Source organism: Mirounga angustirostris, unplaced genomic scaffold, assembly GCF_029215605.1.
Source record: "Mirounga angustirostris isolate CCGP_5_RB_7025 unplaced genomic scaffold, mMirAng1.0.hap1 SCAF_3, whole genome shotgun sequence".
Taxonomy (NCBI): Eukaryota; Metazoa; Chordata; class Mammalia; order Carnivora; family Phocidae; genus Mirounga; species Mirounga angustirostris.
Genome location: NW_026991711.1, coordinates 2265468 through 2283015, shown reverse-complemented (window position 1 = coordinate 2283015; position 17548 = coordinate 2265468). Strand labels below are relative to the sequence as shown.

General features: G+C 54.9%; 1 protein-coding gene across 10 annotated transcripts in view; it reads left to right on the top strand.

The window, feature by feature from the left end:
* Positions 1-17548, top strand: part of ARHGEF7 (Rho guanine nucleotide exchange factor 7) — a 130972-nt gene that overhangs the window by 27348 nt on the left and 86076 nt on the right. For 7 of the 10 annotated variants that reach the window (XM_054506411.1, XM_045869715.3, XM_045869718.3 and 4 more), the window contains exon 2: positions 3382-3468. The exons of 1 other annotated variant lie outside the window; for it this stretch is intronic. In XM_054506411.1, coding sequence (XP_054362386.1) covers positions 3382-3468 — 87 coding nt within the window. Of the gene's footprint in view, positions 1-3165; positions 3228-3381; positions 3469-17548 lie in introns of those variants that run through there. 2 more of the 10 variants (XM_045869721.2, XM_045869724.2) reach the window with 2 other exon arrangements.

Here is a 17548-nt window from a genome sequence, read left to right as displayed (position 1 = left end):
TGATGGAATGTTGTGATTTCCCCCAAGAAGGACAAAAGTGCCTTGAATGTCCTCAAATGCTGAAGTTCTGGATGGTGCTTTAGAGTAACTCCCAAAACTGAGTCTTCTTCATATGCATTAGAACGACAAAGGGTCCTTGTGATGTCTCTGGCTTCTTTCTCCCTTGATTGCTCTGTATAATGGGTATTGCGCTCGGTTTTCTTGACCTTTCTTGCCTGGGGAGGCTGTCAATAACACCTTACACGTGTGGCAGGTGGCCCTAATGGTTCGGTCTTGGATCAAAGCACCAGGCAGCCTGCCCAAGCCCTCCTCGAAGCTCTCTGCCTGTGGTGGAGGCCACATACAATTTCTCCCCAGCTGACCTACTCGCTGACGTGAAACTAGCTGTTCTGGTTAATCATTAATGAGGCACATGGTAGGTATGGGGTGGGGAAGAAAACACTGCACTTCAATCCCAACATGCATAATTTATGTGCCAATTATTTTAAATCATCGTGATGGAATACTAGTTCCACTCTCCCAAGCGGGTGGCAGGGAAGAACTGAGGAAACACAGAGTTCCCTCCAGCCCCTTTGGGGTTTGCTCACCGCGGAGGCTGAGCTCTCCCGGGACCCGCTGGGAGGGCGGTGTCCACGGGATGAGGCCGAGGATCAGGTGCCGGGAGGAGGAGTCTGCGCGTGGGGCCAGGTGCGCCGTGTCCCAGGACAGGGATCAGGTGTCAGGACTAGGAGTCTGCGCGTGGGGCCAGGTGGCCGTGTACGAGGACGAGAACCAGGTGCCGGGTGGGGTGGAGGAGGAAGGGGCGGCAGACACGCGTGGCGCCAGGTGCGCCGGGTCCCAGGACAAGGATCAGGTGTCAGGACTAGGAGTCTGCGCATGGGGCCAGGTGGCCGTGTCCGAGGACGAGAACCAGGTGCCAGGTGGAGGAGACCGCGCGCTGGGCCAGGTGGGCCACGTCTGCGGACAAGAACCAGGTGCCGGGGTGGGGCGGAGGAGGAAGGGGCGGCGGCCACGCGTGGCGCCAGGTGCGCCGGGTCCCAGGACAAGGATCAGGTGCCGGGAGGAGGAGTCTGCGCGTGGGGCCAGGTGCGCCGTGTCCGAGGACGAGAACCAGGTGCTGGGGTGGGGCGGAGGAGGAAGGGGCGGCGGCCACGCGTGGCGCCAGGTGCGCCGGGTCCCAGGACAAGGATCAGGTGCCGGGAGGAGGAGTCTGCGCGTGGGGCCAGGTGCGCCGTGTCCCAGGACAAGGATCAGGTGCCGGGAGGAGGAGTCTGCGCGTGGGGCCAGGTGCGCCGTGTCCCAGGACAAGGATCAGGTGCCGGGAGGAGGAGTCTGCGTGTGGGGCCAGGTGGCCGTGTCTGAGGACGAGAACCAGGTGCCGGGGTGGGGCGGAGGAGGAGTCTGCGTGTGGGGCCAGGTGGCCGTGTCTGAGGACGAGAACCAGGTGCCGGGGTGGGGCGGAGGAGGAAGGGGAGGCGGCCACGCGTGGCGCCAGGTGCGCCGGGTCCCAGGACAAGGCTCAGGTGCCGGGAGGAGGAGTCTGCGCGTGGGGCCAGGTGGCCGTGTCTGAGGACGAGAACCAGGTGCCGGGGTGGGGCGGAGGAGGAAGGGGAGGCGGCCACGCGTGGCGCCAGGTGCGCCGGGTCCCAGGACAAGGCTCAGGTGCCGGGAGGAGGAGTCTGCGCGTGGCGCCAGGTGGCCGTGTCCGAGGACGAGAACCACGTGCCGGGGTGGGGTGGAGGAGGAAGAGGCGGCGGCCACGCGTGGCGCCAGGTGCGCCGGGTCCCAGGACAAGGATCAGGTGCCGGGAGGAGGAGTCTGCGCGTGGGGCCAGGTGCGCCGTGTCCCAGGACAAGGATCAGGTGCCGGGAGGAGGAGTCTGCGTGTGGGGCCAGGTGGCCGTGTCTGAGGACGAGAACCAGGTGCCGGGGTGGGGCGGAGGAGGAGTCTGCGCGTGGGGCCAGGTGGCCGTGTCCGAGGACGAGAACCACGTGCCGGGGTGGGGTGGAGGAGGAAGAGGCGGCGGCCACGCGTGGCGCCAGGTGCGCCGGGTCCCAGGACAAGGATCAGGTGCCGGGAGGAGGAGTCTGCGCGTGGGGCCAGGTGCGCCGTGTCCCAGGACAAGGATCAGGTGCCGGGAGGAGGAGTCTGCGTGTGGGGCCAGGTGGCCGTGTCTGAGGACGAGAACCAGGTGCCGGGGTGGGGCGGAGGAGGAGTCTGCGTGTGGGGCCAGGTGGCCGTGTCTGAGGACGAGAACCAGGTGCCGGGGTGGGGCGGAGGAGGAAGGGGAGGCGGCCACGCGTGGCGCCAGGTGCGCCGGGTCCCAGGACAAGGCTCAGGTGCCGGGAGGAGGAGTCTGCGCGTGGGGCCAGGTGGCCGTGTCTGAGGACGAGAACCAGGTGCCGGGGTGGGGCGGAGGAGGAAGGGGAGGCGGCCACGCGTGGCGCCAGGTGCGCCGGGTCCCAGGACAAGGCTCAGGTGCCGGGAGGAGGAGTCTGCGCGTGGCGCCAGGTGGCCGTGTCCGAGGACGAGAACCACGTGCCGGGGTGGGGTGGAGGAGGAAGAGGCGGCGGCCACGCGTGGCGCCAGGTGCGCCGGGTCCCAGGACAAGGATCAGGTGCCGGGAGGAGGAGTCTGCGCGTGGGGCCAGGTGGCCGTGTCTGAGGACGAGAACCAGGTGCCGGGGTGGGGTGGAGGAGGAAGAGGCGGCGGCCACGCGTGGCGCCAGGTGCGCCGGGTCCCAGGACAAGGCTCAGGTGCCGGGAGGAGGAGTCTGCGCGTGGCGCCAGGTGCGCCGGGTCCCAGGACAAGGATCAGGTGCCGGGAGGAGGAGTCTGCGCGTGGGGCCAGGTGGCCGTGTCTGAGGACGAGAACCAGGTGCCGGGGTGGGGTGGAGGAGGAAGAGGCGGCGGCCACGCGTGGCGCCAGGTGCGCCGGGTCCCAGGACAAGGCTCAGGTGCCGGGAGGAGGAGTCTGCGCGTGGCGCCAGGTGGCCGTGTCCGAGGACGAGAACCACGTGCCCCGTGGGGCGAGGAGGCGGCGGCGGCGGCGGCGGCGGCCACCGCGCGCGGGGCCAGGCGCGCCGCATCGGCCGGCGGGAGCGCGAGGCCGGATGGGCCGCGCGCGGGGCGGCGGGGGCGCGGCCTGAAGACGTCACTTCCGGCGGCGGCCCGCTTCCGGGAGAGGGTCGGGGCCTGAGATTGGTGCAGCCGGGGGAAGGAAAGAGGGTGAGGAGAGGCGGCGGTCGAGCGGGCGGGCGGGCGTGTGGGGCGGCCGGGGTCGCCGGTCCGCGTCCCCTCGCCCGGGGCCGACTGCTGAGGCCGCCGTGGTCGCGTGCGCGGCCTGCGCGCCGCCGCTCAGCGCCTGTGCTCTGTGTTGCAGGTTTACCCGGAGCCCCGGAGCGAGAGCGAGTGCCTGAGCAACATCCGCGAGTTCCTGCGAGGCTGCGGGGCCTCCCTGCGCCTGGAGGTGAGCGGGCGCGGGGCGCGGGGCGCGGGGCGCGGGGCGCGGGGCGCGGCTCGGGGGGCGGGCGGGCTGCGGGAAGGAGGGCCCGCCGCAGCGGCGCTCGGAGGCCTGGCTCGCGGGCCGCGCCACGGCGTGAGCGCGCTCCCGGGCCGGGGAGGAGCCGCCGTGTGCAGCCCCGAGCCTGGTCCTCGCTGCTGCAGGGAAAAGCCCCAGTGGCGCGTGGGCCGGTGTCCCGCCCCGGCGGCAGCGGCTTGCGCTCTGACGCCTTGGTCCCCGCCGTCGCTTGAGCTGCTTTTAGGGATTCTCCGGGGACCCGTGCTCAGGTCTGGGTCAGCCCCTCGGAATTCTCGGCAGGTAATGAGGCCAAGCCGGGCAGAAGCGAAAAGGGCCCGAGGGCCTGCCAGCCTCGCTCCTTTCTCCAGCCAGAAATCAGGTGGTTTTTACTTTAATTCGCAAGTCTAAAACGTTTGATTTTTAAAATTTACACATTTGATGTTTAGGCTGGAGACAAGCCAAGCTCTGTCTTGGGGAGCGTATTGGGCGGTGTGTCTTTTCCACGCTGGGTAACCTTTTGTCACTGTGCTAAATACAGTTTTTTTGTGGCCGCTCTCTGGAAACCTGTTTTTCAACTTAGTTTATTATAGGATTTTTCTTGATCTTGGGGTAGTGCTTTAGATCCGGAAATCTAGCTGTTTTTTTGTTTGGGAATTACAAGTCAGCGTGGTTGTGGTCGGTTCTGTGCCTAAGTCTTTTTCTGCCTGCTGCTTTACCACCCTTGCCTTTGTTTCCTTCTCTGAATTGAGGCGCGTTCTGTCGGGCTTGTAGAGAAGAGCGAATGAATGCATCTCCAACAGAACCTATTATGTAGGATGGTTCTGTAAAGGTTTTCCCTCCTAGAAGGACAGGCTTAGTGGAAGTTTCTTGGAGGAAAAAACCAAGAAGCCTTCAAATCTATGAGGAAATGTTACACAGACCACTTATCTGCTAATTAAAATTAGACAGGAATTGAGAGATCAAAATACAGTTCTTACGCATGACTGTGAGCGTTAAGATACCATAGTAGTAGTGATTGATGTCTGTGAGGAAGTCACTTACAGATAAGTGCAGTGCTTTCTAGAGATTCCAGAGACCGAAGGGCTGTTTAGGAGGGGGCGACGTTGCTTCAGAAAGCCTCTGCCATTTTAGCCTTGCCTTCCTTATCGGGCTGTGAGAATATGCTTTGCTGGTAGCGGTATTTGCTTTTCCCCGACTTTTGTTGTGAGATTGTATTTTCTTGAAAGCAAGTTTTGTTTATTGTTACCGTAAATTTGAAATTCAGTTTGCACACTAAGATGATAATCTCACACCTTCAGTGTGGGACTCTTTAAGAAGGTATTAAAGCTGAGTCTTAAAAATCCCTCATCCTTCGTTTTCCAGAGATTGCTGTTGAAATTTCATATTCCGACTATTCTTTAGAATAGTTCAAAGATGTGCTAGGAGAGGTCACTAACCTATCCTGAGCACCTAGAACGGTTCTTGTCATACAGTAGGCCTTCAACAAATTTGTAGTTGATAGTAATTTTTTATCTACAAGGAAACTTGGGTAACTTGTTTTTGAAGAGTAAATTATTTCTTCTAATAAACAGGCACATTGTTAGTATTCTTCCAAGCTCAGTTGAAAGTCACACTTAAAACTCATAATTACCTGAGATAATTGAGAAAACAGCACATCAAAACTCTCAAATTGTTGTCACCCCCCCCTCCCCCCACGCTAGAAGTCACTCTGAGAAAGTTCGGTGTGGTGTGAACCCAGCTTGGGCTTCCAGACTTGTTCTCATTAGTTCATCAGTGGTGTGAAGGGGCTGACCTGTTCCCGGAAACCTGGCCTTGCACACGGACCCTGTGCAGCGTTTTCCCAGGGGCTTTAAAGAAAATTATGTAGAAAGGGAATGGGCAGGGAAGGACCTTGCACTTTTGACGTGTGTTCCAGGCTTTACAGGTTTCATTTTTATGACATTCTGAAAGGTGAGAGAAACTGTTTGAAAGGACAGCCCCAATCCTTAAAACTGAGCTTGAATTCCAGATTAGCTTTTGTTCTAGTACGTGTCAAGGTGCTTTTTTCCAAGAGTTCAGAGTGAAATGTGTTTGTAATAGACTATTTTTGGTATATGTATTTTACCACCATTTTAAACTATGCTAAGATTTCTTAAAGGAAAAGAAGAATTGAGCATCAGGATTACTATATCAGTTATCTTAATTAGCTGTGGAAAACCAGGTATTTCCCCCAGTAGGTGGTTCTGGTTATTTCAGGGAGTTTTAATTTTAAAGGTACGGTTTGCATTTATTAAACCTTGAGAAGCAATTTAGGTTTTAAGTTGGAAAACATTTTTAAACTGGGAGAGAAAACAGCTGTAGGAAAACCACACATGTGGCTTGGATGACCTTTTTGTTTTTCTCTTTGCTACCCATCTTGCATCTTATTTGACTCTTTCATTTCCTTGAAATAGTATGGAATTTGATAAGAATTCAGGTTTTTTTCCCCCATATTCTTACTGGTGTAGTAAGGTAAGATCTACTGAGAGATGCCCCTGTTTAGAACTGTTTGGGTAATTAAGGTTGATACTTAAACTTACTGACAGAAGGGGCTGTCCCTGTGGTTCTCCAGTTACTTTTGAGAATGTTGTTTTGAGAGCCCCTAGTTTGCCCAGTACATGTAGCAAGGACAGAATTGTCCTAGACCTACGTGCAACATGGTGAAAGCGAATTTTGTTCACGGGGACTAAGTGCTCTATTGTATAGTTTTCCGGAGTCTCCATTTGGTCTCTGGTTTCAGCTCTCAGTTGTGTCTTTATTTGTAACCTTTTCTAAAGGACTGCACATGTTGCATGTTCTCCTCCGTCTTGACTTACCACAGCTGTGGCCTGGCAGTGAGGAAGCCTAGCCCGATGCGTCTGTTCTCAACACTTATCCAGTGAACCACTGTTGGGGCATCAGCATTAATCTTCAGATAGGGCACTGCTAGGTTAAAGGTGTAGGGGCTTTTAAATGCTTTGAACACTTGCCAAACTGTCCCCAGGGTTTTTCTCCTTTCACCTTGCCGGCAGTGGTAGGCAGACATTCCTTGTACCTGTTGTGTGTTTTCTTTACCTCTGAAGAATGAAGAAACTTCTTGGGATAAACGTTTGGGCTTTTTTTCTCCTATATCCTCCATGGTGCCCCCATTTCTGGGTAGGTGGTAAAGCAGATGGGGGACACTCCAGATGTCCTGCATTATGTGCTGGCCCAGGAGGACAAAGGTTACAGACCTCAGATGGTACCCGTGTTTCCTCCCGGCCTTTGTGCACTCTTCTGCTCAGCCCTGTCTGGGCTGGAGGGGTGGCTCTATGCAGGCTGGTGCTCCGGCTGCAAGAGCATCTCCCTCTGTGTGAGGAAGGCACTTTCTCTGATGTCCAGAGAACAAAAAGGAGTTCAGGCAGGCGCTCCAGCATTGGAATCAGCCGGGCTGACGGAGTTAGCGGGGAGGTTTTGGAAAACATTGTCTTAGGTGTTTCCACAAACATTCTTCAAAAATACAATGAAGGACGGATTCTTCTATTATAGTAGTATGTATAATGCTTGATGCTCTTTGAGATTTTTAGCCAAGGTTGTGATTGAAATTTTGTCTAAAAGAATATTTAAAAATAGGATCAAAATTAAAACGTGCTGACATAGAAACTTAAAACTTGTTGACAAAGGTTTAAGAATTAATTGAAACTAAGTCCAGAGTGCCTTTATAGTCCTTTTCCTAGGGATGGAGTGCCCCCAGCAAGTGTTACTTTTGCCTTGGATTGAGACAGGTGGATAGTTCAGGTGCTTACTGCAACTTTGTGTGAAGATACATTCAAGGCTGCGTGGCATATTTTCCTTAACTAGTCCTCTTCAGTATTGACACAGTGGTAAGCTGGAAGCGGTTGGTCATGCCATAGGGTTTGACTTTCACTGATAAAACTCTTGAAGTTTATTCACCATGCCTTTGTCAGATCTTGCCTTTTATTTAAGGAAGTTGAGTTAAATTTGGGAGGTATTTTCTGAACATTTTGTAGGTACTTAAAAGCAAAGAAAGTCAGATTCTCCTCATGTTATAGTTACATTTAACTTTTCTGGGCAAAAAGTGTCAAAGTTGACCCTCTGTCTTAAATCTTTGTGTCTTGCCAAATTATTTTGTGGGGTGAGCGATGAGTCACCTAGGTATCCAGGCTGCTTTTCCAGAGTAAATAACTAGGCTTTCCCCTCCGCTTCAGCTCTGCAGGGTAGCTCATCATCTTGGTAGTGCTGTTCAGCAGATACAGCGCGAACCACGTTCAGAGTTCTAACACTGGTGGTAACTCTGCATGAAGTAAAGAACGTGAAGCTCGTTTTAATAATCTCTTTAACCTAGGTTATCCGTAGTGTTCCAACATACAGTTAATCTAAAAGCACTGAGATCTTCTTCTCATGTTAAGTCTTTGAAATTTGGTTTATATTTGTCACACTCACAACTCTTCTCATTCCAGTTCAGCCATGTTTCACATGCTCTGCAGCCTGTGTTGGGGGGGGCAGTCTCTGTGTTGGACGGCCTAAGTCTAAAGATCGGTTAAGAGGCTGCAGTCTTTGAAATTCAGTGGACTGACATGTGTTGAATATAAGCCACGTGCCCATGCATTTCACATGTACTGTTTTGTTTACTCACAAATATCCTGCAGTTGAAGAGCTAGATCCAGGGTGGCTGGCAGGTCTCGGGGCCCAGCCCAGCAGGCGAGTGTGCACAGGACTGGAGGAGTTAGTCGCCGGGTGGCTGGCGGGTCTCGGGGCCCAACAGGATTTGTACTCCGGTCTGGTGGTTCCACCGAGCAGGCTCTTACGTGTGTGCGGCCGCCTGGAGTGCGAGAAGCTGAGCCGTGTGATGATGGCGAAGCCGCCCCTTTGGACTGCTTCCTGGCAAGGCCCATAGGTGCGTTCTGAGTTTAGCTGGTGGCAGGGCACGCCTTGTGGGTATACCCCCCACGTAGTCACGTAGGGCTCGGTGCTTGTCTTAATGTTCTGCTCACATCATCTGAAATTCTGAAGAATTTTGACTCAGGAGGTCTGCATTTTGTTTGTGCTGGGCCATACGTATTGGATGCTCTACCCTGGGGGTATGGTTCTTAGAGGTATACGGTAGGTAACAGGAATAAGCAGTATTTGCTGAGTGCCGATTATGTTCTGGACCCTGTTGTAAAGTGTGTATTGACCCACTTGATCTTAGGCAACTCTGCTAGTTGTGTCTCTAGTGTTTCCACGCTGTGGTTAGAAACCCAGGGCGCTGGGAGACAGGCACCTGCCCAAGGTCCAGTGCTGGTGATGGTGGAACCTCTCGCTGTCCTCGCTCGCCAGAGGCCTCCTGAACCGTGACAATCCTTGTGCCCCTCCCCGAAGAGAGGCGGGGGCAGTGACCTGGAGCCAAGGGAGAGGTGACGGGGACTCCCAGGCTGTGAATTCCTGTCCTGTGTGCTGTTGGCCTTAGGCCAACTAAAGTCTCGTGCATGGGCCCGGCAGGCTGGGTGAGCCCAGGGCGCTGCATCCCTGACCCCGGTGAGAGGAGGCCCAATCCTGGACCTTGGCCCGTGTCTGCTGCACTGTGGGCAAAGTGCCGCGAGGTGCTGCTTCAGCTGCAGAGTCAGGATCGCGTCCTCTGTGGTGCACTGTCCTGGCGGCCAAGGTGCCACATCCCTGTCCGTGGGCATGGCAGGACCCCATATGGACCCGCGGTTTCGTTTTCCTGAAGGATCCTGTGGAGAAGGCAGTCCTCCAGTGTTGGGGTGGACGAGGGTGTGGGAGCTGGCTTGCAGTTCCCCTTGGAGGACATCAGGGTGACGAGGGAGGAAGAGTCTCGGATTTGTATGTAAATTTTCAGTGCCTCCACAAAGGGGATTTTGCTAGATGCAGGGCATTGGGCCAGATACTCATGAGGTTCCTGCCAAGTCAGGATTGACGTTTTCAGTGTAGTATTCTGCCTCAACTAGCCACTAGTTCAGTGCTAGGACTTAGCCCAAGATGCTCCTCTCCCTTTTTTGGGCCCTTGACCGGGGGTGGGGGGTGGGGGATAGGGAGGTCCCTCAGGTCTGCTGCACCTCCTGGGACACCTGTTGAACATCATTATGGTGTGGCTGGTCAGCCAGGCTCACCTGCGTTGTAGAACTGCATCTTAACTAGTCAGTCAGCAAGGACTGGTCTTACTTAACATGTGCTCCCACGAGAAGGCAGTTGTGCTTGACTTCACGTGAGCACGCCACTCATGCTCTGCCGCCCCCAGCTGCGGGTGCACGCGCCCCTCCGCTTCCCCTTGGCGGGGTGATGGGATTTGGCCTTCATTGGCCATAGTCTGTTGAGCCAACTCACTATAGCCCGGGTGGAGGCAGAAAGTGGGGGGGGGGGGGGAGTTGCACCTGTGAAGTGTTGGAGCAGGAGGGGACATGCGGAGGTCACTGTGGTCTAGTCTCCCATTTCAGAGCAGACGGAGACCCAGAGATGCTTGTGGGGCAATGCATATGTTCCCAGGAGACTCTGCCAGAAGGGAGTTGGCTGTGCATCCCTCGGGTTTGCCTGGCTGGCTGGTGGGTGGAGGGGAAGGCCCAGGACTGAGGAGGGAGCGGTGGGATGGCCCAAGAGCCTCAGCAGGTGAGCTGCTCCTGCCTCCCCTCCTCACCCCGCTCTACCCAAATGCCACACTATTGCTCTTGGCCTCCTCTCCACACCTGCCGCCTGCTCTGGCCACCAACACCCACCGTGGCCCCGTGGCGATCGAGCCCCCCTCTTGTTCTTCCCCAGGCTGGTTTCTCTCAAATGCAAATCTGACTTCTCTCGTTTTCCCCTTGACTCCGATTCTGCTCTGGGTCTTAGGCTGAAACCCAGACTCCCTGGAAGTGAGGGGAGCAGTACAGGAGACCAGGGCAGTGTTGGGCCAGAGGATGTGGCGGTCCTTGCAGTCACCCGAGGATGCTGGCCTGTCTTCAGTGATGTGGGGCTGCTGGAGCAGACCCGCTGGGTGATCTGACCAGGATCGTCTTGGCTGCTGTTTGGGGTATAGACTACAGGGAGTCAAGGGCAAAAGCAAGAAGACCAGAAGGGGTGATGGCAGAAATCCAGGTAAGAGTTGATGGCCCTTGACCCATAGTGAGGGCAGCATCCGTGGCTGGAAGTGTGTATTCTCATTTCATGCAGAAGGTAGGGATGACTTGCACATGGACTACATGGGGTGTGGAAGCAGAGTCTGAGAGAACCAGGCTCTGGCTTGAGCAGGAGAAGCCGTTGCCTTTGAGACCGGGAATCTGCTGGAGTCTTGTGTGGTGCTTAGCCTCAGACCTATTGCAGTGGAGGTGTCGGTGATTTGTCGGTGGAGATCAGTGAGGTCTGACTCCAGCACAGCCTGGGCCGGGATGTCCGGTTTCTGCTTGTGCATGCACAGCTGCTTTCACTGCGGGAAGCACCTCCTTTCTCAGACTGATTTCGGGGGGCCTTCTGACAAGGCCGTGGGTGTCCTCATGGCGGTGGGCAGTGCTGACGTTGGCATGTGCTGGTGTGTGTGGCCAGGGAGCGTGGAGGGCAGTTCCTGTGCACGGGGTCATCGTGTACTTCCATCCCCAGGGCTGGCATGTAGAAGGCTCTTGTTTCAGCTGCTGAATGTGTGAGACCAAGGAAGAATGGCGGGTGGTGATAAAGTTTAATTCACTAATGTTGAGCTTTATGCACCTAAACGACTGCTGGTTCCATCTTCTGTAGCTCCTATCGCAGTGGCTGCTGGGCCATTCGGACGTGCTTGGGGTGGCTGTGCTTCTGTAGGAAGCGTGCTCTCAGCTACAGAGCGCTGCTGGAGGGGGGTCCGTGTGCAGGACCGTGACCATGTGCAGGACCGATGACTTTAGGACAGCTCAGTTGTGCTTTGAGGGTGGACTTCCTCTCCTCTTGGGCCAGACCTCAATATGGGTGCCAGGGAATTGGGTATGTATGACCGCCAGAAAGTGTGTGCGAAGGGTCAGCAGCGATGAAAGACACTCAGGCCCTTTGGGACTTGTTTTCTTTGGCAAAATACAGGGTTTGGAAAGGGTGACCCCCTAGGTCTTGGAATCTATGTGGTCACAGAGGCAGAAGGTGGGATACTGCAATATTTTTACATTTGACTGTGTTGATAATAGCTTCTTGCTCTCAAAAGGCACTTATTTTTGAAATTCTAGTTGTTTGATCTGTTCATAGATGTTGGGTTTTGTCAGAGCTCCCTCTTGGAGCTTCCTCATGAAAGGTGCTTATGTAAGAAGGGGAGGCCAGAGATTTTCCAGGGATGTGGTCAGGTCAGTTCAGACATGGGGCTTTTAAAGTGAGGACCTGCTTAGTTGAGTAGGAGCTGCAGGATAATGGCGTAGCAGTGGGTTCCGTTACCTTTCATTTGGTGACTTCAGTTGAGTGTGAAGATGTTCTGATCCATAATGTTTGTTACTGTGCATCATCTGGAAATGCATCTCCCACACTGTATTGTATACCTCAGGGAGCACTGCTGTGGCCAGCCCCGTCCTAGAGTGTAAGAGCCCACTGCTGACCTTCCTAAGCTCAGTGGGGAGAATTGATCTTAGAAGTACTTTTTCCAGAACAGCAAAAGCTGCTCATATAAGCTTTTTAAGGACAAGTTATATTTTTTCAAGATCGATAAAACTAATTTCTGTTCATTACAGTCTCCTGTGTTAACCAGATCTATCAACTGAAGTGAGAAATTCCTGTTTCTGCCAAAGGGAGAAACAACGTGAGTGTATAGATCTCTTAGAGGACTTTTGGTTTCAGCGAGTGTATAGCTGTTTGGTAGAATTGATCTCCGTCCTTGCATTTTCCTTGTGAGATAGCCGGCGTAGCGTACTGGCTTTCTCTCGCAGCCTAACAGATCAGCACAGATGTAGCAGCTCGATAGCACCGCAGCGAGGCCCAGAGTCTGGGGGGCTTGGCGGGCTCTGTGCTCAGGGTCTCGGAGACTGGGTGTGGCTGGCTGGGCGCTCCTGAGGTGGTCGGCAGAATTCACTTCTTAGTGCTTAGGACTCCGGGCCCTGTTTCCTGGTGCTGTTGGCTAGGTGTCCCTCTTTGCTCCTGGGGCTGCTCTGGTCCTCATCACAGGCCCTTCGTCTTCCTGCCAGCAGCGATGCACCTGTGTCCAGTCCTGCTGCACACCTCTGACTTTTCTCTCTGCTCCAAGCAGCAGGAGGCTGTTTGGAAGGGGCTCATAATTAGCGGGGACCCACCTACCCTGTCTCCCTTTGAATTCACTCAGGGTCAACGGATTAGCATCCTGAGGCACATCTGCAGAATCCCATTTGCTGTGGCATATAACAGCACTCCCACGATGATGTCCCGGGCTTTGGGGTGGATTTGGAGGACCTGTTGGAATTCTGCCTTGGGTGGTATTGAGAACAAGGCCACAGTATCTGGTGACCAGGGTGTCGTCCTCGCTCTGCACTGATAGATTGGTGGCCCTAGCCTCCTCTCCACCTTTAACCAAGCCTCGTGAAACAAAGTGGGGAGAATCGACTCATACCCCCCAGCTGCGCTAAGGGATTAATTGAGCAGTGTGCCTGAGATCATTGGGGTCCTTCCACAATTCTGGGGATGTCTTAGTGCTGATGTGACGGCACTGGCTCTGGGGGGACGTGAGGATGGGTAGAGATGGCAGGGAGTTGGTCGTGCGTCTGAGACAGAAAGAAGAGTTTGGTGTGGCAGGAGAGTGGGGGCTTAGTCCTGAGCACTCCCGGTGATGTCCCCCATTTTCTGACCGAGCCGGTGTAGCTGCGTTATGTATGGTTGGCTCATCGTCCAGTCAGGTGAACCCACGGCATACGGTGAACAGCACCTGTGATCAGTCCTTCTCCTCAGGATGACCCAGCCAGGCGTGCTGTGGTCCTGGGGTGGGCACGTTGGCGGAAGCGCCTTCTCTCGTCTAGGGGCGTGAGCTTGGAGGCGGCCAGGGGCATGTTGTCAGGTTGCATTTGGCTACTTTTACTCAAGTAAGAGCTGTACACGGCCTTTAGTTTGTTCTTGATTCCTCGTTCTCACGTCGTGCTGCCGTCTGTGGGATGGCCCAGTGGCCTCCGGCCCAGTGTCCAGCCAGCCTGTCCTTATCACTGTTCGTGCCACCGCCCCGCTGAAAACCCCCCCTGGACAGGTCCCCCTTACTCAGAGGCTGGTGTCCGGGAGCCTCTCGTGGTGGGTGGGACTTCGCACGACTTGAGCCTGACCCACGGCTCCTGTCCCTCCCCCCGCCTTGGACTTCCTCTGCCGGTATGTCGAAGCCCTCGCGATGTCCCGAGTAGCAGGGCCGAGTGGCCCGTCGGAGCGGAGCGGCGTGTGTGGTGTCAGGTGTCACACCAGTGGCTGCGTGTGTGGGGTTTACACGTGACGACTCCGCTGAGCTGAGCGCCGGAGCTCGAGAGGCGCAGGACCACGGCCGCGGCACTCGGCCCGTGCTGGGCCCGGGTCGGTCGTGCCTGGCGCGCGCCCGTGTGTGCTGGCGGCCCCTCGTGCGGCCCTGGCCCCGCCGCTTCCGTCTGGGGCTCGGTGCGCCGCCTCCGTGCTTGTGAGCGGGACGGCAGGTTGGGTGTTTGTCGGAGCTTCTGCTGTGTCTTGCTTCAGGGGCACGGAGTAGATGTTGGCGGAACTGGTGAAGAACCCGCTCGCGGAGCCCTGGCCAGGCCGGCAGTGGAGGGGGCTCGGCTTGTCTGTGGAGCCTGTCTGGTCCCTCAGCGGGACGCGCCCCACCCCAGCACCCCTGTTCACACCTTTCTGTCCGGTCAGTCTTAAGGGTTTGTTTTATTCCTCTCAGGGCCTTGCTTCATTGAGCCACTTGTAGCTGAAGTGCAGCTGGACAAGTAGCCTTTCTTCCTCCTGAAGAAGGTGGAGCTGATCCCGATGAGTGGGTGCGGGTCCTGCCTCTTCTTGGCCCGCTGGCTGCTGGCGGAGCCCGCTGGGGGAGGCTGGCAGGGGGCCTGGAGGTTCTGCTCTCCTAGGAAGCTCTTAAGTGTATTTACCACCAGAGACTTTTAGAATCAGGACTGGGGCCCGGTCCGAAAGCCGAATTTGCCGAGTGTCTGTAGCTCTGCCGTGAGGAGCTGTGAGGGTGTCCTGCAGACGGCAGCACTGAAGCTCCGTGCAGTTTCCGGAACGTTCTCCGCCTCCCTGTACAGAGATGGGAAGTTTCCTCAGGCCCCCCTCCCTGCTGTGGAGACCCTAGGAGGGTCTAGGGAAGGGTGGGCATGTGTGTGTTGAAGAAACTCTCTTGTTCCCTAACCTAGAAGGGGTCCAGATTCTTTGTCTTGTTGCAAACTGGTCCTAGTCCTTTGGTGGTTTTGGAAACAGGTCGGGTAGAGGCATCTGGTGGAGATGAGACGGCTTGGATGTGCCTTCTGCCCGAGTGTGGAGTGCAGGCAGGGCTGTGCTCGCTGAGCAGGAGGGTGGGCCTGCGATGTGCTTGCAGCTGTCCCCTTCGGGGCTGCTGCTCGGGGGGGGGGTTGGGGCTTGTCTGGGCTAGCTCGGCTGACCGCACACCTGTCCGTGGTGTCGCTGGGAAGGCTTCTCCTTAGCCTCAGATGCATCCTCACTGGCCTAGACCCCTGGGGAAGGTGTTTCTGTGTATGAAACATGTATTCTCCTGAATAATACTAGGTTACATGTGTATTTTTTGCTTTGCAGTTGAATAGGATGGCCAGTGTTGGCCAATTGGTGGGAAAATGTTTCATTGAGGGTCTGTTTCTTATTTTTCATTAAGGCCTTGTGAAAAAACATCAGTCAGGACCGATGAGTGGGAGCAACATGGATCTGGAGCTCAGGCATGTATGGTCTGAAGAATCCTGAGAGATTTCTCTGCCCAGAGAAGATGCTAGTCGCTTAGTGTGGTGCCTTCTGACCTCTTCTCCTTTCTCCCACTTTGTTTGAGGCTGATCTGAATGTTTTAGTCCTCACTGCCCTACTTCTGTTTTAAAAACAGACAAAATCCCTGTTGGCCTTCTGGGATGGGGGACCCCCTCTTCCTGACAGGTAGTTGCCCTGAAGCAGGTTGCGTCCCCGAGGAGCTCCCTTAGGTCCTGGGAACCAGCGAGAGGATCAGTTCCCAGAGGGAGTGATGACAAAGCAAAACCAAACCCGAGGCCTCTCAGAACACATTTAGATATGAAATTTGCCTTTAGTATGTTTTTTTTAAAAATAATTTTCTAGCCAAAATATGTATTTCCAACCTACTTTATATTAGTGTGTGCTGAGTGTTTTCTTGGGTAGTTTAAAGAAACTCCCTGGTCTGTCCTTGACGTGACAAGACAGGACTTGCTGTGGTGTTGGCGTTTCCCACCTTCTCGAGGCCGAGGGCGTGCGTCCCCTCCCGTTTAGGGAGGACTGGCAGGTTAGAATGGGTAGTGTCCACTTGAGGTGCAGAGTGTGGAGCTTTTAAAATACGGATTCCAGGGTCCCCCTGGAGAGTTTGACTTACTGTAAGTCCCTCAAATTCGAGTTTGGTGAGGTCAGGAGAGATCTGGCTGGGAGAGGGGACTGTGGTGATTTTGCCTGTGCTTGCAGGAGCCCCAAGGGTCCTGCCCAGCTGTGGACGGGCAGGGTGGGAAGTGCACTTTCCTCTGGACTTCTCCTTGCAGGGCCCGGCCAGCCCAGCGCTCGGGGTGGGGGGGAGGCAGCCATGGGGACCCTGCAGTGACGCGGGGCCTGTTGGGATTGTTCCTTTTGAGTCCTTGTGTGGATGGTGAGGGAATGCTTTTATTTTTACTTAAAAGATTCTGGGGGTAGTTGGGGGTCCTCAAATGAACCTCCTAACCTACCCCCTGCCCTTTTCTTGGAAAAGCTGAAGCTGACAGTGTGGAGTTTACTCAGTTTACCATCTAGACACTTTGCCCCTTTGCTCTGAGTATTTAGGTACTTTTATTTCGGTAGTCATTTAAAGTGTATAGTAGACCTCAAGATACTTGCCTCTGAATACCTAGCATGTCCATCTTTAAAATGAGAACTTTCTCCTTTAGTTTCCGGAACAGTCCTTCCACCTTTATCATTTATTAGGACTTTGACATTTTTGAGGAGGCCAGGGTGGTTATCCTGTGAAGTGCCCTGTGGTCTGCGTGGGACCTGGTTCAGGTTAAACATTTTAGGTAAGAATTCTACACAAGTGGTGATCTGTATTTCTGTGGGTCCTATTGGGAAGTGCTTAATGTGGACCCTTCATACTGCTGGGGCTAAGTTCTGTCACTTGGCTAAGGGGACACCCGCCGGGTCTCTGCACTTTAAAGGTGCCCTTTGCCTTTGTACTTAGTATGTAATCTGTGGGGTGGTGCCTCAGAGCCTTTCACTGGATGCTCTTAGCATCCCGTGATGATCCCTCCTGAATTAATTACTACCGTGGTGGCAGCCAGGTGGTCCTGGGCCTTTTGGCATGCGCTGCCTTTGGGACATCAGGTTCTGGTCAGGAGCATTGAGGGTGGTGGTTGGCATCTAAGACAGTTGTGTGTATTTTGGTTCTGTGGAAGAGATTACCTCTGCTTTCAAGAATCTGAAGATGATACAGTATCATTTGCGAACTTAGCCATTCACTTCTCAGCTTGGTATTACCTTTGTGCAGGCTTTCCATCCAGCCAGCCACAATCAGTCCCTGACTCCTACTCACGCCATGAGCTGCATTTTATCCATGTGGACTTCAGGAGTGAATAGGAAAGTTAATTGAAAAGGGAGAAACACATAGAGAAGACAGTGGTGTGTATGAGGAGGAATGATAGAAATGCAGAGAGGTAGAAATAAGTGTTTAAAACTGCATACCAGCAGCTCCATGGTAATGGTGACTGCTTGCTGAGGGGCTGCTAAGTGCCGGGACAGCCACAGCCGGATAGCCCTTACACGTGGAGGGGAAACTGAGCTGGAGAGAGGGTCAGCAAGATGCCCCGTGGCTCATGTTTCCTCGGTGGTGGAGTTGGTATTTGAATCCAGATTTAGAGAGAGGCCAGAACTTCTAAGTTGAGAATTCCCGGTCAGCTGAAACCAGGGAACAATGCGGGTGCAGGTGGTGGGTGCTCCATGCACAGGATGGCGAGGG